This window comes from Danio aesculapii, chromosome 15 (assembly GCF_903798145.1).
Source record: "Danio aesculapii chromosome 15, fDanAes4.1, whole genome shotgun sequence".
NCBI lineage: Eukaryota > Metazoa > Chordata > Actinopteri > Cypriniformes > Danionidae > Danio > Danio aesculapii.
Genome location: NC_079449.1, coordinates 4,652,658 through 4,678,744, shown reverse-complemented (window position 1 = coordinate 4,678,744; position 26,087 = coordinate 4,652,658). Strand labels below are relative to the sequence as shown.

The 26,087-nt window shown below is 37.7% G+C and overlaps 3 protein-coding genes across 6 annotated transcripts in view; all 3 read left to right on the top strand.

The window, feature by feature from the left end:
- Positions 1-1,473, top strand: part of LOC130241973 (zinc finger protein 664-like) — a 6,875-nt gene extending 5,402 nt beyond the window's left edge. Inside the window, exon 3 of the mRNA XM_056473984.1 lies at positions 1-1,473. This exon is cut by the window's left edge and continues 825 nt beyond it. Within this exon, the coding sequence (XP_056329959.1) occupies positions 1-119 (119 nt within the window). The 3' untranslated portion in view covers positions 120-1,473.
- Positions 1,474-5,467: 3,994 nt separating this feature from the next.
- LOC130241972 (gastrula zinc finger protein XlCGF8.2DB-like) lies at positions 5,468-14,182 on the top strand. Of its 4 annotated transcripts, none has more exons than XM_056473980.1 (5): positions 5,468-5,526; positions 6,056-6,169; positions 6,998-7,057; positions 8,161-8,288; positions 9,469-14,182. In XM_056473980.1, the coding sequence occupies exons 4-5, from the start codon at positions 8,222-8,224 to the stop codon at positions 10,389-10,391; spliced, it is 990 nt and encodes a 329-aa protein (XP_056329955.1). In that variant the 5' UTR covers positions 5,468-5,526; positions 6,056-6,169; positions 6,998-7,057; positions 8,161-8,221; the 3' UTR covers positions 10,392-14,182. The 4 variants fall into 4 exon arrangements, with proteins under 4 accessions (XP_056329955.1, XP_056329954.1, XP_056329957.1 ...); XM_056473979.1 differs by having other exon boundaries at positions 8,158-8,288; XM_056473982.1 differs by lacking the exon at positions 6,998-7,057.
- Positions 14,183-15,863: 1,681 nt separating this feature from the next.
- On the top strand, positions 15,864-25,372 carry LOC130241703 (zinc finger protein 239-like). Its single transcript, XM_056473618.1, has 3 exons — positions 15,864-15,958; positions 17,686-17,785; positions 24,219-25,372. Exons 1-3 carry the CDS (start codon positions 15,947-15,949, stop codon positions 25,172-25,174), a joined length of 1,068 nt encoding a protein of 355 aa, XP_056329593.1. The 5' UTR covers positions 15,864-15,946; the 3' UTR covers positions 25,175-25,372.
- The last annotated feature ends 715 nt before the right edge of the window (positions 25,373-26,087 follow it).

Sequence of the window (26,087 nt, the reverse complement as noted above, 5' to 3'; positions counted from 1 at the left end):
GAGTTCACACTGGAGAGAAGCCGTATTACTGTCCTGCATGTCAGAAGAGTTTTAGATCATCACAGAATCTTCTCAATCACACCAGGAAATGTCACACCCTCACAGTGAGCATTGTTTAGTTTTAATATTGAAGTACGTTGCTTGAGACGAGCTTAAGTTGGTCTCAATTAGCTGAAATGCTCTGAGAACTAGATATACTTGTTCCTGATAAGTTTTTCCAGGGCATGGTGGCTCAGTGGTTAGCACTGTGGCCTCACAGCAAGAAGGTTGCTGGTTCGAGTGCCCGCTGAGTCAGTTGGCATTTCTGTGTGGAGTTTGCATGTTCTCCCCGTGTTGGCGTGGGCTTCCTCCTGGTGCTCCGGTTTCCCACACAGTCCAAACACATGCGCTATAGGTGAATTGGGTGAAGCCAAATTGGCCATAGTGTATGAATGTGTGTAAATGTGAGCGTGTATGGGTGTTTCCCAGTACAGGGTTGCAGTTGGAAAGGCATCCGCTGTGTAAAACATACGCCGGAATAGTTGGTGGTTCATTCCGCTGTGGCGACCCCTGAGAAATAAGGGACTAAACTAAAGGAAAATGAATGAATTGTTTTTCAAGAAAATAATGATTGCAGTCTGATTACCTTAAATCTTTCCTTGCCTTTGTATTTATTTATTGCTTGAATATTGATAATTGGTGCCATTTATTATTACTTGCGTACACTTTGTGTTCTTATTTTACACTTGTTTGTGTAGTTAAACAATAAGTAGCTGTAAAATATTAATCAATAACTGTAAGCACTATTAAGTTTTCACATGAGTTTATTGTCGGGAATGTTGTAATGTTGGATTCTGGTCGAATGTATAGACTTTTTTCTTGGCTGCTGCATGGAGGGCGCCATAGCGGCCAGCGTCTTCTGGTAGAATGTTTAGAACTTCTGTTTACAGCGTTTACAACCGGTAATTTGCACTCTGAAAATGGGTTTCAATAGCGTGTTGAGTGGATTACGGAGTGTTTTTGTGATACACAACTTTGAAAGGCATGTGTTAAAGCCGTTATAATCTGTCAGATGTGGCTCAAGCGCGCGAAAAACGTTCTCCTAGTTCACGTGTCTGCCGTCAGAAATACAGAGTGTGTGTGTTTCCCCGGCCTGTCAGCTGTTAGCTCAGCGGCTCCTTAATACACACACACACACACACATGCCACACGCAATACTTCATTGCATTATAGAGCAAACCAGATTGCTATCATGAAACTTAACAGGTATGTAAGTCATGCAATTTACAAAAATGACCAATAAAAGTGTGTGACTGATACTCTGCTGGCTGATTTGCATGTTCATTCTAATCGCGAGCTGTTTATCTTTCAGTGTGTTGTATTCACCACAACAAGTGTGTTTGTGTTTTTCTGTCATTTCAAAATGTCAATTTATTTTCACTTTGTCACAGTTAGCAATAAAACTTGGCAATGCACACTTGGCAATAAAACTGATTCTGATTCTGATTCTGATTATTAAATCAGTGTGCTAGTGTGTCAGTACAGGTGACTTTAGCGATGACGAGGCTTCATTTAATCAGCAGAAGATGGCGTCTGACAATGAGGGGAAAATGCCTCACAACTGTTGTTTTCCATCTTATTAGATCACATTTTTTTAAATGATCAGTCCAGGAGGTGGCGCTGATCGACAACAGTATCAGTTTAAAGAAAATAAATGCATGTAAAATAGATTAAAACTATCATTTCAAAGCTATCCAAATGTGACTCTTTACACGCATCAGCTGCCGACCGGAAGTTCTTAGCATTCTCCTTGCGCATACACGCAAAGCATAATGGGTAATTTTGCGTTCCAAGAAAAAGGTTAGGTCCGCGTTAAGTCTGCTGAGACTTAAAAAGTCTTAAAATGTCTTAAATTACAAATCTAAAATTTTAGGCTTTAAGAAGTCTTTAATTCACAAAAAGAATGTCTTGTAAGTCGTAAATCAGGGGTGTCAAACTCAATTCCTGGAAGGCTGCAGTCCTGCACAGTTTAGTTCCAACCTTGCTCTAACACACTTAAGCTATGGTCACACTGGGCTTTGTGTGCGAAATTCTGTCGTACGGCGCTGCGAAAAGTGGCGGGATTAAACAAGATAATTAGACATTTAAAAAAGCCAACGATTGCTCATTATTTTAAATTTCTGTCCAGAGAGGTCGTGTTTTAATCCTCAATTGGTCTCACGCAGTAAAGTGATGCGATTTCGCAGGTCAGAGTTCACCAAGCTTGAACTTTGCACTGCAGCGACATGCGAAACTTGACGCATGACCTTGCGTTTCTGGTCTGACGCATTCGCGTGCGTATGAATGTAAGTCTATGGGAGGAAAAGCCCAATGTGACCGCAGCTTTACCTGTAGGTTTCAAACAAGCCTGAAGGACTCGATTAGTTGGATCAGGTGTGCTTAATTAGGGTTAGAACTAAACTGTGCAGAGCTCCGGCCCTCCAGGAACTGAGTTTGACACCTGTGTCTTAAATCATTTTAAATAGGTCTTAATTTTCCCATGTCCATGTCAATTTATTTCCAGTTTTATATATATTTTTAAAACTTCTTGTTTGTAGATGTGTTTAAAAATGCTTGTTTTGACACACTTTTTAAAAACGTGGATAAGAAATACTTTTTTTTTGATAGGGCAAGTAAAAGACTTGCCCACTAGGCCAGTAAAAATCCCTTAGCATTTAGCCTTAAAGTCTGTAATTTCATTCATAATGGTTTGAAAAAGGTCTTAAAAAGTCTTAAATCTGACTTGAGGACACCTGCAGAAACCCTGCGATTAATAAACAAAGCTTTACAAGAACATAATTCTTATACTGTATATAATAATTAAAAATAAAACACACGCCGAAAGAGATCATGTTTGTTTGGAGTGTGGGAAGAGTTTTAGTATGACTGGCCTCCTGAAACAACACCAGATAATTCATGCTGGAGAAAAACCTCACAAGTGCTCATATTGTGAGAAGAGTTTCAGTTGGCTGGAAATCTGAAAAGACACGAAAGAATTAACACTGGAGAGAAACCAGCTGTTAAAGGCACAGTATGTAATTTTCGCCACTAGAGGGCGTGTATTCACAACAAACATCGGTATATAGTATAGACATAAGGTGCGTTCGACTTCATGCAGCGGACTTCTTAAAGCGGTGCATGCTGGTTAGAAATTTTGTTCGGATTGACGTGGCGCGGACGCAACGTGACCGTCACATGTGGCATCGAGATCAGACGATTGATTCAGCCGGTGCACCATCTGAAGAGTGACTGCGGGAGCTGCGATGACGACACTGACATTACACGATTGGCAGAGTTCACTATATGATAACCACCACGTGTGTTTCGGGTTTATTATTGGACAAATTCTGTCTCACAAATTTCAAAACAAAGAATTCACTTTTCATACACTCTCTATCTTGTATATATCATGCTTATTAAAAGACTGCAGATATTTTACTGCAATAAATATTTTAAATACTTTATTTTCTACCTTTTTTATGCAGACTATTTACTGCATTCAGCTCCATGAACGATTTAAATGATATATTTTAGTGAATAACCTAAATATTAACTTAAATAAGCATTACAGACTTGAAATAAAATAATTATCATCATTGATTCTGACACCCTAAAGGTTTCTTAACAAATTAAGTTTACATAATTTTACATAATTAAAACTATTTTATTAAATAATTATGAAATGACTTATATGATATATATATATATATATATATATATATATATATATATATATATATATATATATATATATATATATATATATATATTTGGGTTATAAGCATGTGTAAGTAATACGAAACATTCACAAATCTTTTGCGAGTTTGTTATTCGTTTATGCACAAGTTTTAAAAGTGTCATTGATGTACCTTGCTTTTTCTGAGAAACTTCTTCTTAAAGTGTAGATCACTTATTTTGTCCTTTTGTTCAATCTTTTTGGTTTACTTTTTGGAGCACTTTAAAAAAAAATGCTTTCATTATCCAAAATAATCTTAATCATTGTTTAAGACTTAATCAAAACACCTGGGTTTTACATTAATATATCGGAAAGTTTTATATCTATAATGTAAATAAATGCAAACCCATTTTTAACATATTCAAACAAGAAGTATTAGCCTAGAGTGGTGTTTAAACTCCTGAAATTTGTGCTTATTGCTTTGTATTTAATAGGCCTATTCGTTTTTATGTTTATATTAAGCTCTCAATCCTTTATTTCTCTCATGCGCTTGTTATATAGTTAATTCATAATTCCCTTATTGTTTAAAAATGAACTAGACAGTATTCTGTTTTATTTGTACTGTAAACCTTTTATTGTTATAAATAAACAAATAAATTATGATGACGCCATGTGATCAGTCATCATGACTGAACAGCGGTTCATTCCGCTGTGGCGACCCCTGATTAATAAAGGGACTAAGCCGAAAAGAAAATGAATGAATGAATGGTTCAAAAACACTACATTTACTATAAAGTACTATAGTATTTTCCATGTGTGGGAATATTGTCTAAGGATTCAGATAAGCAACGCAAGTGTGAAGTCCTAAGATTTTGTATTTGTATTTGTGGTAAATGTAATATTTCTTACTTCACACACACTCATGTCTGACTTTCTACAATAGCCAAAATAAAATGCCAATTTCACACAACGAACAAACTATTAAAAGTAGCTTTTCTACATTTAAATATACTTGATATATACATATAAACAATATACAAATACAATATAAACAATACAAAGGTTATTAAATATAGTAATATAATACAATAGTTGTTGAACCACACTATTATAAGTGAATAATTCTATATATATGATAGTATTTATTTACAACACTTTGTTAATAAAGGCTACATCAAACAGCAATATCAACTTTAGTGAACTGATAAACTAATAAATACTTCAGTATTCTTTAGTTTGTACTATAGTAAACTACAGTATTGGGTATTTGTTTATATTACTTTCGTTGTTGTATTACCACAGACACCAGTAGTGCTACACAGATTAATTCAAGTACTTTACCATAGTAGGGTTCAATACTACTATAGTAGGCTATACACCATAAATCGCAGTAATATTTTTGATGTGGGTTAATAGCAACCCGTTTGTTCTGTTTGGTGAATAAAACTTGTAATAGTGTAGTCTGAGTGCTATAATCCCCCTCTTTTACATTACATTATTTTAATAGGTCAGAATAGGTATGCAGTTTAATCCTTCATAAAAAAACATCTGTCAACATAATTTGACCCATATTTTAACATTTTGATTTCACAAAACCTTTTTGAAATGCTAAAGTAGATTAAATCTGTTTTCCCTGAATATAAAATCACTTCAGTATTAGTCGCAATGGGTGTCGCGCACTACACGTGCACAGGTAAACAAAGATAAACGCCCCCCTGGAGGAATACAGTTGAGTGCGGAAGGGAAGTATTCACGACAGTCAAGAGCGTGTTTGCGGCAGCCGGAGAGCGCGAGCCTGAAAAGTACACGAGATGAGAACGAACTCTCAAGAGGTAAAACCACAATAAATAAACCCTTCACTTGACACGATTTATTTATTTTGAATGGTATGATATTCTTTAGCAAATATTTTTTTGTGTACAAACATTAGTGTTGCTTACAGATTATTATTTACTTCTACTTAAAGCTGTTTTGTATAGCGTTGACTGACCAATTGCATTGTGTAAATGTAAATAAACGCTGCATTAGTATACGCAGTTGGATTAATTGTTCGCTTTTGTAATCATCCGTTGTATTAAAACAAATGTTTAAGGTTTGAAAAATACTTGATTTTGAATAATACTGCAGTACAGTATTTGAATTAATCTGTGTGGTAATTCAATAATATGGTAACGTTAACACTAAATCTAAAGTAGCTACTATAAACAAACTACCCAATACTGTAGTTAGTTACAAATATAGGGTTTATTATACTACAGTACGCCACCGTTTACTGTAGTAAAAACTAATGTGTACTACAGTATTGTTATTTCTAATTCTATTATCATATTGCATTTTTATTGTCTATTTCCCCTGTCTCAGAGCGCTCACAGGCGGCCCAGTTCTTGTCCAGCAGTCTCTCCCACATGCAGCCTGAGAGCAGACCACTTCTCTGCGTACCAACAGCAAATGATTTAGCACCGGCACCACTGTGAGGTATTTCCATTGCACAGTCAAACCGATCTGCTTCTCCTTTAATTTAACAATTTAATTTAACTGTTTATTCTTTTCTTGTTCACAATCACAGATATTTTAGAGACAGTTTGGCAACTTGTCTGAGTTTATTATTGAGAGATCATTGCAAATTCATTACACATCTATACTGATATACTATATTCAAACAGCAATAAATTTAGTTAAATTGACATGCAAACAAAGTGTTGATAGTACATCCATCTGTAAATATTACCGTTTTTTTCTATAACTGCACTTTATAACTTATACATATATCCTGCACTTGCTGCTATTGCACTGCTGGTTAGACCTAAACTGCATTTTGTTGCCTTGTACTTGTACATGTGTAATGACAATAAAGTTGAATCTAATCTAATCTAAAGCATAGTGCAAATGTAACTATCCCTTTATTAACCATAGGCTGTTAAACTAACATAAATGGTTGGATGTGATGATGTCAGTAATATGCAAATTGACGTATGATGTAATCTAGCAACATTTAGCCACTTTTCGGGCGGAGCTTAGCGCCTTTTCATTGAAAACGTTGCCAACACTGTCTTTCATATATATATATATATATATATATATATATATATATATATATATATATATATATATTTGGGTTATAAGCATGTGTAAGTAATATGAAACATTCACAAATCTTTTGCGAGTTTGTTATTCGAGAACGCAGGGAAATTGGCCGCGTAGAGATGGCTGTTTATAGCGGTTTGATAGATAAATATGAATTTGTAGCTGTAGGAAAATCCCTTTTTTCTCAGGTCCCTTCACTCTAGTTTTTTGTATCACCAGTGAGTGTCTGCATCAAGACCGTCCAAGCTTGGAAAAGATGAGAAGAAAATCAGCTGAATGGTTCAGTATGATTTTATTCTGACACAAGGGAGGGAAGAGCAATCTTATATACAAATTGAGGGTCCGCCTGCAGCTGAGCCCTAACACAAAAGAATATTATCATAGAAGGAGGGAAACAGCGATACAAAGACAGCTTACAGTAACCAGAATACGTAGAATGTGTGCGTGTAGGTATGCGCTCATCTGTGAGCGAGTCAGATAGTGACTTTTTGCACCCAAAGGAGAACAGAATGTTCCGGCCACACCGAGATACCCATGTGTGTGGGTATGAATGTTCATACCCACACACATTTCTGCAGTGTATAGACACAGTAGAGAGAAAAAGAAAAACAGTCTGTAAAAACAGTAGAATACACACACATAATAATCAAATCCTTCAGTAGCTAAATTGCCAAACAGCATTTCCCGTTGTTTACATACTTGTTTACGTCCTCACTACAACATACCGTTAACGCTAGAAACTGTGCATATAGTAGATCAATTTTAACAAATAAAAACACTTACAGGTTGTGGCTCACAATCCACAGGTTCTTCTGTTGGAGGAGATTTTAGCCGAATCCAGCACTGAAATGGGAGTAATTCTGGAAGTTCTCCATTGTCAAATGCTAGAGCTATATATATATATATTTATAATTCTCTGAAATGTAATTAAAATTAAATTGTAAGCACTTCTCTCCTTGTGTCTTGTCCTTTGGAAGCCCAAATACAGAAACAGAACAAGCTCTGTGGAAATAGCAGCGTTTGAATGCCATTTTAGCTTTCTCTGTATCGGTATGTGCACGTGGTGAATGCGCATAACCTGAAGCGTTTGTGATCTCACGAGCCTGGATGTATTTTTTTGTAGTCCCCAAACTTCGTCCGCTGTAGGCTTTGCTAAGCTAACTCTGTATAAGCCAATGTCACCCTTTGCATTGAAATTTGACCGGATTACATTTAGAGATTTTGTTTATATTCACACACCTGCATTACACATCAACTAAAGTTTAAAATATGATATCGTAGTGGTCCGCCACTTTAAGACTTAGATTGAAGACATACACAAAGAGATGATATACATTTCAGATGTAAATACTGAATGTGCAAATTAATTTTGCGTTCAGCAGATCACATCGGACATGCTGGGAATACCAAACAATCATAAGCAAATCCACATGTAAGAAAAAAATGGAGTTAATTAAAGAGGAGATTGAAGACTTTCACATAAAACAAGAAGATACGGAGGAACAAGCAGGTTGGTTTTCATTATTTATTCTTTAATATTTCAGATTGTATTTGATTTACATGCATTACCTTCTGAATAGTGGTGTAATGGATCACAAATCTCAGGGTTCAGACCACATTAAGGTTTTTTTAGTCGCGGATTGGACCATTTTTCCGATCAGCCAAAAAAGGGAGGAGACAAATGTCATTTGCTTTCCATTCATTTACAAAAACAGCACTGCAAGAAACTTTTGGTTTCATTTCATTTAATTTCATTTCATAAAATAAAATAAAGAAAGAAATAATCAGCTGAATAAAAAATAAAATATTCAGTATTGTGAAAAATTCACTGTTACTACTGTTGCTTATAACGCTGAATGTAGAAATCTAACAATATAATTTGTACAGCCCATATTTATTTTTAGTCTCATTTTCAATAAATGGTTCAGTTATTCACTCATGAAACTTCATGTTTCATTGCTAGATTATCATTTTTGAAGAATTATTTAGTGGCATATTTTTGATGCCTGGTTGTCGTCATCACCTTTTGGTTAAATGATGTAATTGCTGCCTACAACTTTCATTTTTGAGCACATGACAGTGATTTTATTCTTTACCATAAACATCAGTGCTTTTATCTAAGCTATAAACTGTTCTCCCAGAACTTATGTGTTATTTAACAGTTTTGAACTTCATAACTAACTCAAACGACTAAAGACTGAATCTCTTTCTTGATGTTTGCGTGTTTCAAACACAAATTTGAATGCAGCGATTCGAAGGGTTAATAAACATATGCAAATCACCATCATTTATAATTTATGTTGCGTGGGTGTTGAGATCCTGATCTTTTAATGATTAAAAGTGCAGCTTACACTGAATGCATTTACGCAGGCTAAACAAGCAGTGACAGAAAACACCTTTAATAACCTAAGAAACCCACCACATCCTGAATAACCCGCCACAACTTCTTCTGTCATCATTATATTTTACAGGAAAGCCTAAATGCTTTTATACATGTGATCTGAATGATGCGAGAGGCGATCTCTCTGTGATCATTCCAAATTTAGGATTAAGTTACAAGTAAAAAATGTATTAACCTATGGGTCATGTGGGTTCTGAACCATGAGTTGTGATTCATATGGAGCAACCGTGATCTGTTACACCCCTACTTCTGAACTATATCTTATTGAGATTATTGTGTTTATTTTTAGGCATAATAGAAGTAAAAGTAGAAAGCCATGGTGTAAGCAAAGAGGAGGACAAACAGCATGATTTTACAACCATATCCACACAAACGGAGCAGAATGAAACGCAGAACACACGAGAAGACCAGAAATCTTTCACTTGTCCTCATTGCAGACGGAGTTTCATGCAAAAAAGTAGCCTTTTGAATCACCTCAAAATCCACAGCGGAGAAAAACCGTACACGTGTCCTCAATGCGGGAGACGCTTCAGACAAAAAGAGCACCTGAAATGTCACATCAGGATTCACACCGGAGAGAAACCGTTCTTGTGTCAACAATGCGGGAAGAGTTTTGCACGCAAAAGAGCACTTAAGTACCATATAAAAATTCACACAGGAGAGAAACCATTCGCATGTGTCGATTGTGGAAAGAGCTACATAACCAATAAACAGCTTAATGCGCATGTAAAAGTGCGTCACGGAAATCAACCCTTCACCTGCTATCGCTGTGGAAAGGGTTTTTTAGAGGACGCAGACCTCAATAATCATTTGCGCTCTCACTCCGCATCGCAAAAATGCCCGAAAGAGAAGCCGTATATCTGCTCTTTATGTGAAAAAGGGTTTTCGTATCCCAGCCATTTGAAAGAGCATCTGAAAACACACACAGGAGAGAGAGATCACTTGTGTTTGGACTGCGGGAAGAGCTTCAGTCGTGCTGGAAATTTGAAGGAGCACCAGAAAATTCACAGCGGGTTGAAACCTCACAAGTGCTTGTATTGTGATAGGAGTTTTTTGAGATTAGGATGTTTGAGATCACACGAGCGCAAAAAGCATTATGAAGAGAAGCCTTTGCCCTGTGCTCAATGTGGGAAAGGGTTCATCGGATCTGGGAACTTCCTTGCTCATAAAAGACGCTGTTTAATGTTGCCACAGGTGGCTAAATCCAGCTGAGATGTGCGTTGAATGTATTTAATTAGGATAAACCCCCTTGAGATGTACCATCTCATATTCATTGTGGTAAAGTTGGTTTTATATTTGCAAATGTGGCCTTTCTCCTTAATGATATAATTTCAGAAAAGCATAATTTGGAAATAATAAATAGGGAATTATATTAGCAGCCAATGACTATCAAAGTACAACATTGTTCATAGTCAATTAAATAGTGCTAATGTTGTTTTAAGTCATATTCGCATGCTATTTCACACCAAATATTCAGAGTAGCATGGTAAACAATATAGGGACCATTATAATTAACAAATGTGCAAATATAAAACCAACTTAAAAAGAGTCCCAGAATCTATTGCAATCACATAATAATGACGCAAGAATATATAACAGAAATTACATAACATCCTTGAAAGAACAACAAACAATAAAACACAAACATTAGATGAGGGAGGGAAAGCATCACATTATAAGAAGAAAAGAAATACAAAATATATATGTACAGTGCATCCAGAAAGTATTGATAGCGTTTCACTTTTTCCACATTTTGTTGTTACAGCAATATTCCATAATTGATCAAATTCATTTATTTCCTCAATTCTACACACAATACCCCATAATGACAATGAGAAAAAGATTTCTTGAAGTTGTAAAAAAGCTGAAAAATCACATGTACATCAGTGTTCACAGCCTTTGCCGTGAAGCTCTAAATTGAGCTCGGGTACATTCTGTTTCCCCTGATCATTCTTGATGTTTCAGCAGCTTCATTGGAGTTCACCTGTGGTAAATTCAGTTGATTAGACATGATTTGAAAAGGCCTTCGAGACAGGATTGTCTCTAGGCACAAGGCTGTGGAAGGTTACAGAAGAATTTCTGCTGCTCTGAAAGTTCCAATGAGCACAGTGGCCTCCATCATCCGTAAGTGGAAGATGTTTGGAGCCACCAGGACTCTTCCTACAGCTGACCGGCCATCTAAGCTGAGTGATCGGGGGAGAAGGGCCTTAGTCAGGGAGGTGATCAATAACCCGATGGTCACTCTGTCTGAGCTCCAGCGTTCTTCTGTGGAGAGAGGAGAACCTTACAGAAGGACAACCATCTGTGCAGAAATCCACCAATCAGGCCTGTATTGTAGAGTGGCCAGACAGAAGCCACTCCCCACCTGGAATTTGCCAAAAGGCATCTGAAGGACTCTCAGACCATCAGAAACTAAATTCTCTGCTCTGATGAGACTAAAATTTAACTCTCTGGAGTGAATGCCAGGCGTTACGTTTGGAGAAAACCAGGCAGCGCTCATCTCCAGGCTAATACCATCCCTACAGTGAAGCATGGTGGTGGCAGCATCATGCTGTGGGGATGTTTTTCAGCAGCAGGAACTGGAAAACTAGTCAGGATAGAGGGAAAGATGAATGCAGCAATGTACAGAGACATCCTGAATGAAAACCTGCTTCAAAGTGCTCTTGACCTCAGACTGGGGCGACGGTTCATCTTCCAGCAGGACAATGACCCAAAGCACACCGCCAAAATATCAATAGAGTGGCTTCACAACAACTCGGTAAATGTCCTTGAGTGGCCCAGCCAGAGCCCAGACCTAAATCCTATTGAACATCTCTGGAGAGATCTGCAAATGACTGTACACCTTCGCTTCCCATCCAACCTGATAGAGCTTGAGAGGTACTGCAAAGAGGCATGGGCCAAAATTCCCAAAGACAGGTGTGCCAAGCTTGTGGCATCATATTCAAAAAGGCTTGAGGCTGTAATTGCTGCCAAAGGTGCATCAACAGAGTATTGAGCAAAGGCTGTGAATACTGATGTACATGTGATTCTTCAGCTTTTTTATTTGCAATAAATTTGCAACAATTTCAACAACTCTTTTCATATTGTCATTATGGGGTATTGTGTGTAGAATGTTGAGGAAGTAAATGAATTTAATCCATTTTGGAATAAGGCTGTAACATGACGAGTCTTCGCTGAGGCCAGCCTCCAGCCTCCGCCGCTGAGACTGCAGCTCTGCACGAGACGTTTGGCCAGCGGAGAAATTAAAATGATCGTGCCCAACTGAGCCTGGTTTCTCTCAAGGTTTTTTTTCTTCACTTCCGCCATTAGTGAAGTTTTTTTTCCCTCTCCGCTGTCGCCACTGGCTTGCATGGTTCGGGATCTGTAGAGCTGCGCATCGTTGGTTTTGCTCTTCAGTGTTTGGACTCTCAGTAGTGATTATTAAACCACACTGAACTGAGCTCAACTGAACTGAACTGAAACACTACAAACTGAACTACACTGTTCCTATTTACTGTGACCTTTTATGTGATGCTGCTTTGACACAATCTACATTGTATAAGCGCTATACAAATAAAGGGGAATTGAATTGAATAAAAAAATGTGGAAAAGTGAATATTTTCCGGATATACTGTACATGCATATCATTGAATCTGTTCAGAATATAATCAACAACATCCTCAAGAAACACAAGTACAATACAAAGTAAAATATGACAGCAAAGTTTGCTTAAACACCTTAAAAGTAGGCCTGTCACAATATCTAATTTTGTCATACGATATATCGCACCAAAATATATTGCCATAAACGATATTATTGTCATTTGAAGACCATTTAATACCACTCATTACATATAATGCCAAAATGACAATATAATATTATCCCAATGAAAGTACACTCTTCCAAAAAACATATTTTATTCTTAAAATATTTCATTTAATTATAGTCATTTTAACCATTTATTAATCAGGCATTGGAATCAGAATGTGAATACACATATCCTACATAAATAATAATAAATGTTAACAGAAAAGTGCAAGGTAAAGAGTAACAGAGGGTGCGATATCTGATAGCAGATCTATTTTCAGCTGTCAGACACACATGAAAATAGTAAATACCAGGGTGTTTTTGACACCTCAAATAGAGATTTGGGTTATATACAGGGCTTGGCATTAACTTATTGATCACCAGCCACTGCGGCTAGTAGGTTTCCAACTTTACTAGCCACTTGCCATTTTCACTAGTCATAATTTTTTTTTAAGCATAATTTATATCCATATATTTGACTTTGGCTTGCTAAAAATTCTGGATTTAAATGTTGTGTTATGTCCACATGCCTCCTCATTCATTTCACTTTTATTTGTGTGTTGTGCATGAGCTTGCTCTATGAGCATGCCCAAATGGGTTGTGGTTTCATTGTGTCGCTTATATTTCACATGACTTTTCAGGGCTCAACACAATAAGGATTTACCTATTTTTTTTTCTCTGGCCAGCACCAAACTAATTTCCTTGCCACAAAATTGAAATAATGTGTCAAAACAAGCGTAAAACTATACATAAACTAAAATTTTAATCTTTAGTGACGAGCCAGAACTGGAATTTAAAAATTATTTTCAACTAGCCAAAGTGGCTAGTGGGGGTGGTTGTCTAACCCGCCTCAGCTTAAATCTACCCGCATTTGGCTGGTTGGTCGAAGTTAATGTCAAGCCCTGGTTATATAGAAAGAAGGTCGCTGGTTCGAGTCCCGGCTGGGCCTGTTGGCAGTTCTGTGTGGAGTTTGCATGTTCTCCCGTGTTGGCGTGGGTTTCCTCCAGGTTCTCTGGTTTCACCCACAGTCCAAACACATGCGCTATTGGTGAATTGGGTAAACAAAATTGGCTGTAGTGTATGTCTGTGAATGAGAGTGTTGGGTATTCAGTGTTGGGTATTCGCTGGAAGGGCATTCGCTGTGTAAAACATAAGTTGGATAAGTTGGCGGTTCATTCCGCTGTGGCGACCCCTGATTAATAAAGATTAATAAAAGCAGAAGGTATATATATATATATATATATATATATATATATATATATATATATATATATATATATATATATATATATACTGCATCACACCAAAATGATTGAGATCATGTGTTGTGCGAAAAGTCCATATATTTATTATTGTGACAGGCCTACTTAAAAGATGCTATAAATTGAATATCAGCAGGTCAATCATTCCTATCCATTGGACCCTTAAACAAAAAAGCTCTTTTATCAATAGATTTTCTTTAACACAATGCACTAAAATATATTAAGTCTGAACAGAATGTCTAACTTGGTAATTTAAGGAAAAATACATATTGTTGTAAATAATGAGGATATTTAAAACCCTCACTTTTCATTCATTGATTTTTCTTCGGCTTAGTCCCTTATTTATAAGGGGTCGCCACAGCGGAATGAACCACCAACTATTCCAGGATATATTTTACTCAGCGGATGCCCTTCCAGCTCCTACCTAGTACTGAGAAACACTCGTACACTCTCACACACACTCATACACCACGGCCAATTTAGTTAATACAATTTATATAGCGCATGTTTGGACTGGCCCAACTGGGACTCAAACCAGCGACCTTCTTGCTGTAGGTTGACAGTGCTAACCACTGAGCCACCATTCTCACTATTACATAATAAATTAGAACAACCCTGTGATTTTTGGCAGATTTTTTTCAGTATAAGCTGTTTTTAGAGTAACTGATGTTTTAAATTCTCACATTTACAATATGTTTCAGTGTACTAGGTTCTGTTGCCATTTTATTGAAATATCTTATATGCCATAAACAATACAATGATACTTTTTTAAATATATTGTGCAGGCCTAATTGTCAAGATGAACCTCAAAAGTCCGAAAATGCAGTTTTATGCATGCCAGACTTATAGCTGATGGTTGTAGATACACTACATGTACAGTCCTGTAGTTTGCTGTTTATATATAGTTTATTTGGTCATGTATTTATTCAAGATTATAGAATGAACACATTAAACACAATGTCAACACTGTCACATAATGTTTTTGCAGTTTACATGAAGACGATAAAGAAATTGTTTAAGAAAATGCTGTTTTTGTGTAAATGAATGGCCAAAAGTGCATATAAAATCATTTATTTTTATTTGTAAATTGTTGCGTGACATACAATAGCAGGAATGTGTGCTGTATGAATGGCATTGGGCATTTCAAAGGTCTTTCGGAGTAAGATAAGACGCATTTTAAATGTTTTATCGTAATATCTGTCTTGTTCATCACTGTTATATTTTAAGAGGCCTATAGAATAACAGAAATGACATGTATGTATATATATATATATATATATATATATATATATATATATATATATATATATATATATATATATATATATATATTATTTTTTTTGTTTTTAATGAACTTGGCAAGCTTGCCATCACAAAAATAAAGGGTTATAAAAATTATGGAGATGTATTTGTCTGATATCAATGTACATCTCAGATAATATCAATCATTACAGTGAAAAGATTTAAACGATCATACTTTAATTTTCTCTATTAAAGAAATGAAGATTGAGATTTGAATCTGCTTCATTTGTGTTTTGGTTTTCTTTGCCCCCTGGAGGAAGACACGTGAATAACATCTGCTGCTCAATGCGCAGACGCACTACTGTCTATGTTTACGACAGTTTTAGAGATTTGCAGTAGGACGTAAATGCCTTCTGAGAGTAGCAGAAACAGCATTTAAATCCAGAAGAGGTCCGAAGAGCGGAATATTTAATAAAAATGCGACAAAAGGTAAAGTGAATACTCTAGAAATGAGCATACAGATGTTTTTAATAAGAGCGAGGCTTAATTGAACGGTAAAAACGTGTGTGAGTTGGTCATTCAACTCCATAACAATGTTTTATTCAGAATTAATCATTTTGAGTTAGTTTACGTTTGATATTAATATACATAAAATGTACAAGACTGCTAGATAAGGGGCTAGTGTTTTAAATAATGTTTGTGAACAGTATGAAGGAAATAATGTTTCATAGACATTGTGTATATACACTGATCGGCCACTTTATAAGGTACAGCTAACTAGTACCTGGCTGGACCCAATTTAGCCTTTAGAACTGCCTTAATCCTTCATGGCATAGATTCAACAAGGTACTGGAAATATTCTTCAAAGATTTTGGTCCATGTTGACATGATAGCATCACGCAGTTGCTGCAGATTTGTTGGCTGCACATCCATGATGCGAATCTCCCGTTCCACCACATCCCAAAGGTGCTCTATTGGATTGAGTTCTGGGTACTGTGGAGGCCATTTGAGTACAGTGAACTCATTGTCATGTTCAAGAAACCAGTCTGAGATAATTTGCGCTTTATGACACCGTGTGTTAACCTGCAGGAAGTAGCCATCAGAAGGTGAGTACACTGTGGTCATAAAGGGATGGACATGGTCAGCAACAATACTCAGATAGGCTGCTTAATTTGTACTAATGGGCCCAAAGTGTGCGAAGAAAATCTCCCCCACACCATTACACCACCACCACCAGCCTGAACCGTTGATACAAGGCATGATGGATCCATGTTTTTATGTTGTTGAGGCCAAAATCTGACCCAACCATCCGAATGTCACAGAACAAATGGAGACTCATCAGACCAGGCAACGTTTCTCCAATCTTCTATTGTCCAGTTTTGGTGACCTGTGTGAATTGTAGCCTCAGTTTCCTGTTCTTAGCTGACAGGAGTGACACCCGGTGTGGTCTTCTGCTGCTGTAGCCCATCTGCAAGGTTGGACGTGTTGTGTGTGCAGAGATGCTCTTCTGCAGACCTCGGTTGTAACGAGTGTTTATTTGAGTTACTGTTGTCTTTCTATATGCTGGAACCAGTCTGGCCATTCTCCTCTGACCTCTGGCATCAACAAGGCATTTGTTCCCACAGAACTGCCGCTCACTGGATATTTCATTTTTTTCCAGACCGTTCTCAATGAGCAGTTGGACAGGTGTACCTAATAAAGTGGCCAGTGAGTGTATATAATATATTATGTAAGAAATAAAACAAAAACTTCTGACATGTACTCATATTTTGAAATATATGAAAGCATAAGTGATTATACGAAGTTTGATTAAATTTTTAAAGGATTAATATCATATAGCTGCTAATGGGTAAAGCCTATAGTTGTTTGAATAAAAGTGAGAAAGTGTAAAGATTTAAGATGACACTTCATGAGCATTTTGGAGACAAACTCTTTTAATAAAGCATAAATTATTCTTGCTTAGGTATGCATGACCAAATTTATCGGCATTTAAACTATCTTTACCCTGAATGTTATTCTAGTAGGTGTATTATGTAAATCAGGCAACAAAATGTATTTTCTTTGAAATTATAGCATTATATAGGACACATTTACATTGTGTTGTTGTGTTTATTAATTTGGCATACACCATTTTTACAGTCTATGGTGTACACGCATGTATAGTTTAGGATTAATGCAAAACAAAATTAATATCTTATATTTTGTATCTGATTGAGCTGGAGGTAAAGATGGAGTCTGTTGAAGAGGAGATTGATGACCTGGGTGATTCAGAAACATTCAGAATCAATAAGCAGGAAGAAACTGAGGAGCAAGCAGGTTGGTGTCTGTTCTTAAGTCTTCATCGTTTTTTAAAAAATTTTTATAATGTATTTATACAATTTTTAAGCAATACAGATACAACAACAAACAAGTGAACAGAACGTGAGGGGGGGGGGATAATAAATAAATAAATAAAAATAAAATAAAATAAAAATAAATAAAAAGGGGGCATTAATAAAATTTGCGATATTGCATATTCATGCACCACAAACCTTCATAAGATCTGACCTTGTTAGGTCAACCCTCTGTGGATTATGGAGGTTATGTTTAAACCCATATGTAACAAAAATGGATCCCACCTCTCGTGAAATAAAACATCTTGGCCATGTAAGACACAAGTTAAGTAGTCCAGTGGTACATATTCAAGTATTACCCTGTGCCATAAAGACTTTGTAGGAGTTTTGTCCGTTATCCAGTTCAGGAGAATACATTTTCTTGCACAAAATGTCAGGAACTTGCAAAGTGTTTTTTTATGTTTGTCCATATTAATCTCGTTGAAAATCCCAAGCAGCATATGCTTGGGGTTATCACCAATATTAATAGATAAAATACCATTAATTTCTTGTTCAATCATAGCCCAGAACTTTTGAATTTCCCTGCAAACCCAAAAACAATGAACAAGGTCTCCTTCCTCAGTTTTACATTTCAGACACATTGGTGACAACTCCTTTTTAAACTTGTGCCTCCGTGAGGGAGAGATGTGAGCTTTATGTAGAATTTTCATAAGTCTTCATTGTTGACTACTGAAGAGCTTTAAGTTACAGAACAGCTCGACATTATTATTGGTTATAGATAATACAATAACAGGAATTAAAATATAAAGTATCGTGAAAGTGTTGGGGGTTACATAAATTTAAAAAAAAAATCCAATAAGAAGTAAAGTAACAAAAAACAAAACAAAAAAAAACAAGGTTATTAACTTTGTTTTCATATATATTGACTGTTGAGAGAAATCAGGGCCCTGCTTCAAAAAGGAGGTTGAGTATGTTAACCCTGAAATGAGAGAAACTCTGGGTTTTCCGTTTCAAAATGGCTGGTTTGTTAAACTGGAGAAAGCAGGGTAAGTCAAGCCTGTTTCTGAAAGAGAGGTAACTTTAACTCAGAGTCAGTTACCGTGGTAACTTACTCTGTGAACCTAACCCGGTCAGGAGCAGGTTTTATTCTCTAAACTCAGAGTTTCTGTCAGTCTCCTCCCCTTTTTTAAAGATGAAGCGGTATTTCTCGCATTAGCCTTACGCTTCAACCCACCTATTTTAATGCTCATTTTGGAGATGCGCATAAAAACGATTGATGGAAACGCCATGATGCACATAACTTTTGAAAATAAGCATGAAAAACATGTGCATAACTGAGCAGGATAAACTTTTTATTCGATACGAAAAGATGTGCATAAACTACAATGGAAACACTTTTACCGAACAAATTCCAGTTTGTGCATTAAAAAAGGTCATGTGATTTTGTTATTAGAGATCATGTGATGATGAAAATGTGTGTGAATGGACAAACCAGCAGGCTGAGCACACTGTAAACCCTCTGAACTGTTGTTTTGGTCATTCTAAAACGCCTTTCAGTATTAATGTTATTATTAATGACCTCCAGAGCATCAGGAGCATGTCAAAAGCGTCAGTTCTTCAAGTCTCCACACATTCATTGTGTGTTTGCATTGTCCTCTGAGGTGAAAGTCATTTATTAAATAAAGAAAAGATTCATACAGCTTCTCCTACCACAGTAAATTCTGATTTTACTGTTGATGTTTGGCGCCAGATAATCAGGAAGTGATTATTTTAAATTTAGGCTAAATTTAATTAGCATTTTTGGATGGAAACACAGCTATTGCCTACATTTCAGTCACACAAAGAACAAAGTCACGTACGAGAATGGCTTGTCCTTTTTTTAATAAATGATTAGCTTAAATTCACTCACCTTCGACAGGGACATGTGCTGATACTAGATTAAAGGGATTATTATTCCTTTAAAAACTATTGTTTAGTTCTGCTTGCATTCATAAATGTCATATCAGCCTCTACCACTTGATCAATAACAAAGGCAGACACACAAGTGCACTTTTAAATCTATTAAAACTTATAAACGTGTGTGAAAGTGGGAACCTTAAATTAAATTTAAATTATTAAATTAATTTCCACGGCACATTGAGTTAAGGTTATCTGCATTCTTGTTTTGTCAAGTTTGTTGTAGAAACTATGCAGTAGCCTAAGTTATGTAATTTAATGCAATTACATCTGAAATAGCTTCAAAATTACCGCCAATTCCCCACTTTTTCAAGTGAAAATTTAATAAACGTCACACATTACATTTCTTATTTTATTATACTTAAATATTTAAATACTTTTCAAGAGTTCACACTTAGCTCACGATTTATACATAGCTTGTTTGGCGTGCTGTCCCGGGAGAGAGCCCTGAGCTCAAGGTATCCTCGAGCCCAGGGCTCCCTCCTTTTACAGGGCGAGGGGAGACTGAGCTCAGGTCGATCTGAAACTCCCCCGCTGCTGAGGCCAAGGTGAACTTCCTGAGAGTAAGACATTAGAAAAAGATTTAGGCTTATTTTATCAATAATATAGAGCACATTTGCATGGTGGGAGGTAACCAGGGAACCCGGGGGAAACCCACACGGAGAACATGCAAACTCCGCACAGAAACACCAGATGGCCCAGTGAAGACCCAACGCCATTGGTATTCTTGCTGTGAGGCAAACGTGCTAGTCATTAGGCCACCGTGCCACCCATTCTTGATAAAGGTGGAAGAAGGGGAGGAGGGGGGTTTCTTCCAGACGAAGATAGTTGTAGAGAGGAAATGAGGATATATATAGTGACTTTGTGATCCTTTTGATTGGAGGATCATGATTAGCTAATGTGGACCAGCTGGGTCAATCATGAGCACATGCTCCTCTCGAAATTAGTTTAACATTTAAACTTCACTAAATGTAAAATTACGCAAATTAAAACATGAGCAGCTGTTTTCCCACGCAAACGGTTTCTGTTTCACTGATGCAGAGTTGTTGATCAAGTTCAGCTGGAGAAAGAAATGCTGATCTCTTTTTTTAAGATGTTGCCATAGTGTAGTGGCAATTTTTCTTTAATGAGGCGTTCTCTGTGGTAAAAAAGACAGAGTCTTACCCAGGTTGTCTTTTAAAGTTTTATTCTTTGCAAAGAAGGTCACAATCATACAGCAACAAACAGTTTCTGCAGAGTGAGACACTGAAAACAGAGTGTGCTCTCTCTTTTATCTGGTTTCTCCCCTGTACTGCTTACGAGGTCACTAAAGCCATGCGCTAGGCACATGCATCATGGATTATAGTTATCTTTTCCCTGTATTGGATTCTTGTTTACTGCTTCAGGTTTGGCTTCTAATCAGGCCATATCATGTTTACGTTAGGTGTCTCAACCTTTCTGACCCATGCCCCTTACAAAACAAGGAGACAAACAACATTACACAATAGAAGTATAAGATGAAAGACAAAAAACAGAGTAGTCATGCACAGTAAAATGGAGCAATGTAGAAAATGCATTCACATCTAAAAGATGAATATAGATAAATTTCCATTACACATATTCACTCGTAATATCTGCGCTCCATTGATAATGCCTTTTTATAGTCGCGGTAAATTAGTCTACTTAAAGTTGATTGACCTAACTCAGATCTGCTATTCTAAAACCGAAAACTTTGAGTTTTTAATCTCTCTGTAAGTCAACTCAGAGTTTAAACTCAGAGTTGGTAGAACCTCCTTCCTAAAACAGGCTCCAGGGGTAAGTTCAGATGGATTGTGTATGATAGGTGTAAACGTTAAACTTACTTTAGTACTAGATCTATTATGGACGTGTTTATTCATCTCACTTGCACAAAAACACATTCAGCATCCCTTAAAATAAATAAAAAAACAGTGCACACTCAGACTGAATCCTATTCTTCATACAATCCAGAAATGCAATGAATCTGAAAGGTTTGTTTTATCTTAAGCTGTGTTTTTGTTAAACTGTGTATCTTCTGTACAGAAAGTGAATGTACTTTTCCTTCAGTCTCAGGTTTATCCGTCGCATTTTGTGTACTTTAAAAGGGCATTGCATTTGTCAGAAATACCAGATTTAAAAAATATTAATACAAACAAGAAAGCCAAGCCCAGATGAAAACAGTAACGTTTAACACAAAAGTAACCCTTCCCCCTTACTGATTTCTTATTTTTTGCTTGTTTGGCAGACTTTAATGTGTTCGATCATCAAATTTTTTTTTTTATATTAGTCAAAGATAACACAATTAAACTACATAGCCCTGTGTGAAAAAGTTTTTGCATACCCTAACCCCCCTTAAAACATATATTCGTTTGTATTGTGTGTGTATATCGGGTTATAATGTTATAGATAGATAAGGTTTTAGTTATATATATATTTTTAGTTTAGGCAGTACGGTGGCTCAGTGGTTAGCACTGTTGCCTCACAGCAAGAAGATCGCTGGTTTGAGTCCCGGCCTGGCCAGTTGGCATTTCTGTGTGGAGTTTGCATGTTCTCCCTGTGTTGGCGTGGGTTTCCTCTGGGTGCTCCAGTTTTACCCACAGTCCAGACACATGCCCTATAGGTGAATTGGAATAACTAAATTGGCCGGAGTGTATGGGTGTTTCCCAGTACTGGGTAGCGGCTGGATGGGCATCCTTTGCGTAAAACATATGCTGGAATAGTTGGCGGTTCATTCCACTGTGGCAACCCCTGATATAAAAGGTACAAAGTTGAGAGAAAATGAATGGTCACAATTGTGATCATGTCTATTTACGTATTTCTGAAATCTCTAAAATTGACGAATGGCTATAATATTCATCCATTTTCCTTCGGCTTAGTCCCTTATTTATCAGGGGTCGCCACAGCGGAATGAACCGCCAACTATTCCGGCATATGTTTTATGCAGCAGATGCCCTTCCAGCAGCAACCCAGTTTCCCAGTACTGGGTTGCGGCTGGAAGGGCATCTGCTGCGTAAAACATATGCCGGGAATAGTTGTCTGAATGAATATATTTAGTTTATTTATTACTTTAATAACTAAAATTTCCCAGCACTAATGCTGTGTTCACACCAGACGCATCAAATCCGCTTCACAATAGACACGGAATTGCATCATGGGCTGGGCTTCTGTGTGCCTGGTGACTCTAGCTTCGTTGCTAAATGGCTAACATGGATTTTATTGAGAGAATAGCTGTGTTTATGTGCTTTATAAAGGCTGAAAAACAGCGTCGATTCGTTTGGAACCATGTCTGAGTCCACTAGATCCTTTCAGAGGTGCGCCAACTCTGTGAGTTCATCAACTCCTCCAGAAACTTTACCTGGATGTTGGAGGCTTTCAGCGGCGTTTCCAACTGAGCTGAGCCCAGTTTGATTAACGCCCCATTCACACGGGGCATCAACTTCAACGCTTCCCATTCACTTTGAATGGGTGACGTCATGCGTTGCCAAACTGCATTGTGGATCCATCTGCGCCGGTCCAGTGGCGTTGCTCGCTGCAGAAGTTGGGACTTTCTCAACTTTTCAAGTGCCAATGGAAGTGTGAGCCAATCAGATTGGCGTATGCAAAATACACCAACTCGGACAGTGGTCAGTTGCAGACTAATTTGATTGGCTGACGCTGCTATGGCGATCATATCAGCCCCAACTTCAGACACGCCCTCTGTCAAGCGTTGACGCTGAAGCCCCGAGTGAATCGGACATAACTGTTGTCCGGTGTCGACGGGAGGATTTCCCCCCGGGACACCAACAACAGGCGCTACGTCATAAGCACACCCCTACAAGAGAAAGCTCCTGATTGGTTAATGTGGTGTGAATGTCCACTGAAGTTCAGATCTTTCCAACTCGAGTGATTCACGCGAAACATGCGTTAACACCCGATTCACACGGGGCTTCAGCGTCAACGCTTGACAGAGGGCTTGTCTGAAGTTGGGGCTGATGTGATCGTCATAGCAGTATCAGCCAATCAAATTAGTCCGCAATTGACTACTGTCTGAGCTGGTGTATTTGCATAAAGCGATCTGATTGGCTGACGTGTCCGCTGACGCTTGAAAAGTTGAGAAGTTCCTAACTTCTGCAGCGAGCAACGCCACTGAAGCGGCGTCGACGAATCCACAATGCAGTTTGGCAACGCCTGATGTCACTCATTCAAATGAATGGAAAGCGTTGACGCAATCGCGCAAAACGCTAAACTCACGCAAATCTTGTCATTTGCGCCGCCTCATTTGGGCGAGTTGAGCGTTTTGTGCGATTCCCTCAACGCTTTCACGCCGCAGGATATCTATTTGCGCCTTTGCATTGACTCACGCTTGACGCTTCTTCCGCGTCTGGTGTGAACACAGCATAATGGTGCAAGGAAAATAAAGTGATACTGTCTGCTATGTTTACATGTGTCTGTCATGTTTACAAACTCCAATTGTTCATTTTTAGACCTGAAGGAAGTGAAGCAAGAAAACTTGGAACTGAATGAAGATGAGGAGTTCCTACCCGGAGACCCTGAAAATAATTCTCAAACAACAGATACCAAAAACTCATTCTCATGCCCTCACTGCGACAGGAGTTTCACGCTAGAAGCAAGCCTTATCAGTCACAGCAGCATGCATAGCAGAGAGCGTCCATACACGTGCCCACAATGCCCAAAGAGTTTCGCACGTAAAGACAGCCTGAGAATGCACCGAAGACTTCACACGGGAGAAAAACCCTACGCGTGCCCTCAGTGTGGAAAAGCTTTCGCACAAAAAGAGCATCTCACGATCCACATACGAATTCACACCGGGGAGAAACCGTTCGTATGCGATCAGTGCGGAAGCAGTTTTGCGCGAAGTGACAGCCTGAAGAACCACTCAAGAATTCACACCGGTGTAAAACCCTACAGTTGCCCGCACTGTGCAAAGAGATTTACCTGGCTGCACAATTTCAGGAAACACCTACGCTTGCATTCTGGAGTGAAGCCTTTTAGCTGCGAAGACTGCGGAAAGAAGTTCCCATCTGCATCTGTTTTAAAATACCACATTCAGAGCCACTCAGAGGAAAGGCCTCACTCGTGTTCGACATGCGGGAAGAGCTTTATACAGCTGGACGCTTTTAAAATGCATCAGAAATTGCACAGCGGTGTCAGGCCGTTTGTGTGTTCGCACTGCGGCAAGAGTTTTAATAAAGCCTCCAACCTGACAGAGCACTTCAGGATTCACACTGGAGAAAAACCCTACACGTGTTCGCTTTGCGGCAAGAGTTTCACTCATTCGGCAACCCTGAAAGCACACGAGCGAATTCACACTGGAGAGAAACCGCATCACTGTACTCAATGTGGAAAGAGTTTCGGCAGAGCAAGTCATCTGCTGGCACACATCAAAACACACTCTTCAAAACGCAAAACCTCACAGTGAGCGATTGTGTGTAATGCACATTGACATGATAGATACTGGGAGGGGCTTTTATTTATTTCAAAACATTTAAAGGGGGCATATTATGCATAAATCTAATTCAAACCCATGATGTTAATAGTAAAATTGCTCTCTTTTTTTCAAAACACGTGTAATATTATTGAATGCAGTAGAATAAATAAATAATTCTGGTTTTAGAAATGATTGTGCTCAACTACGGTAATATTTATTGTGTTTATAATAACATCATAGTATAATTTCTTATGATAACATTATGTAATTCCCATTACGTACATAAACAATCTAATAATGTTATTAAATCACAGTGCAGGCTCGGCCCTAACCAATTTAGCGGCCTAGGCAAGATTTCAGGTGGCACCCCGTCACATCGCAGTAAATTCCACATATACTCATATGAAACTTATTAGCTTTGTCTTGGACATTCTTTTATTTAAATAAAGCAATTGCTCATTCAAAATACTTGCATTTAAAACTCTAATTAGAGGAGTTTAAACGCATTTATGTGGCAACAGCGTAGGGTGGGGCGATGTCGACCAATTTGGCATCGTATGATGTCTAATGTGAAACATCACGATGGAAGATGGCATCGTCGTCGTAGCCTGAGATTAATTAATCATTTATGAATAATTAATTAATTCATAACGAATTAATTATCTGTAGCCTACCGTTTCAACTACCTGACCCGCATGGTCTTTGTTTTACCCATAACCAAATCGTAAATAAATAAAGATAAGTTACACACAAATTACCACCTGTCAATCACTTTTTCTGCCGGACTCTGGCATGAATAGGCAGAGTGATCTGTGTCGTTATAATTTCGTTGACAAACTTGGTTGGTTAAAAAAAAGTGCACAACCAGTGCTTAATTGGTGAATTGCGAGGTCCTGGAACAGAT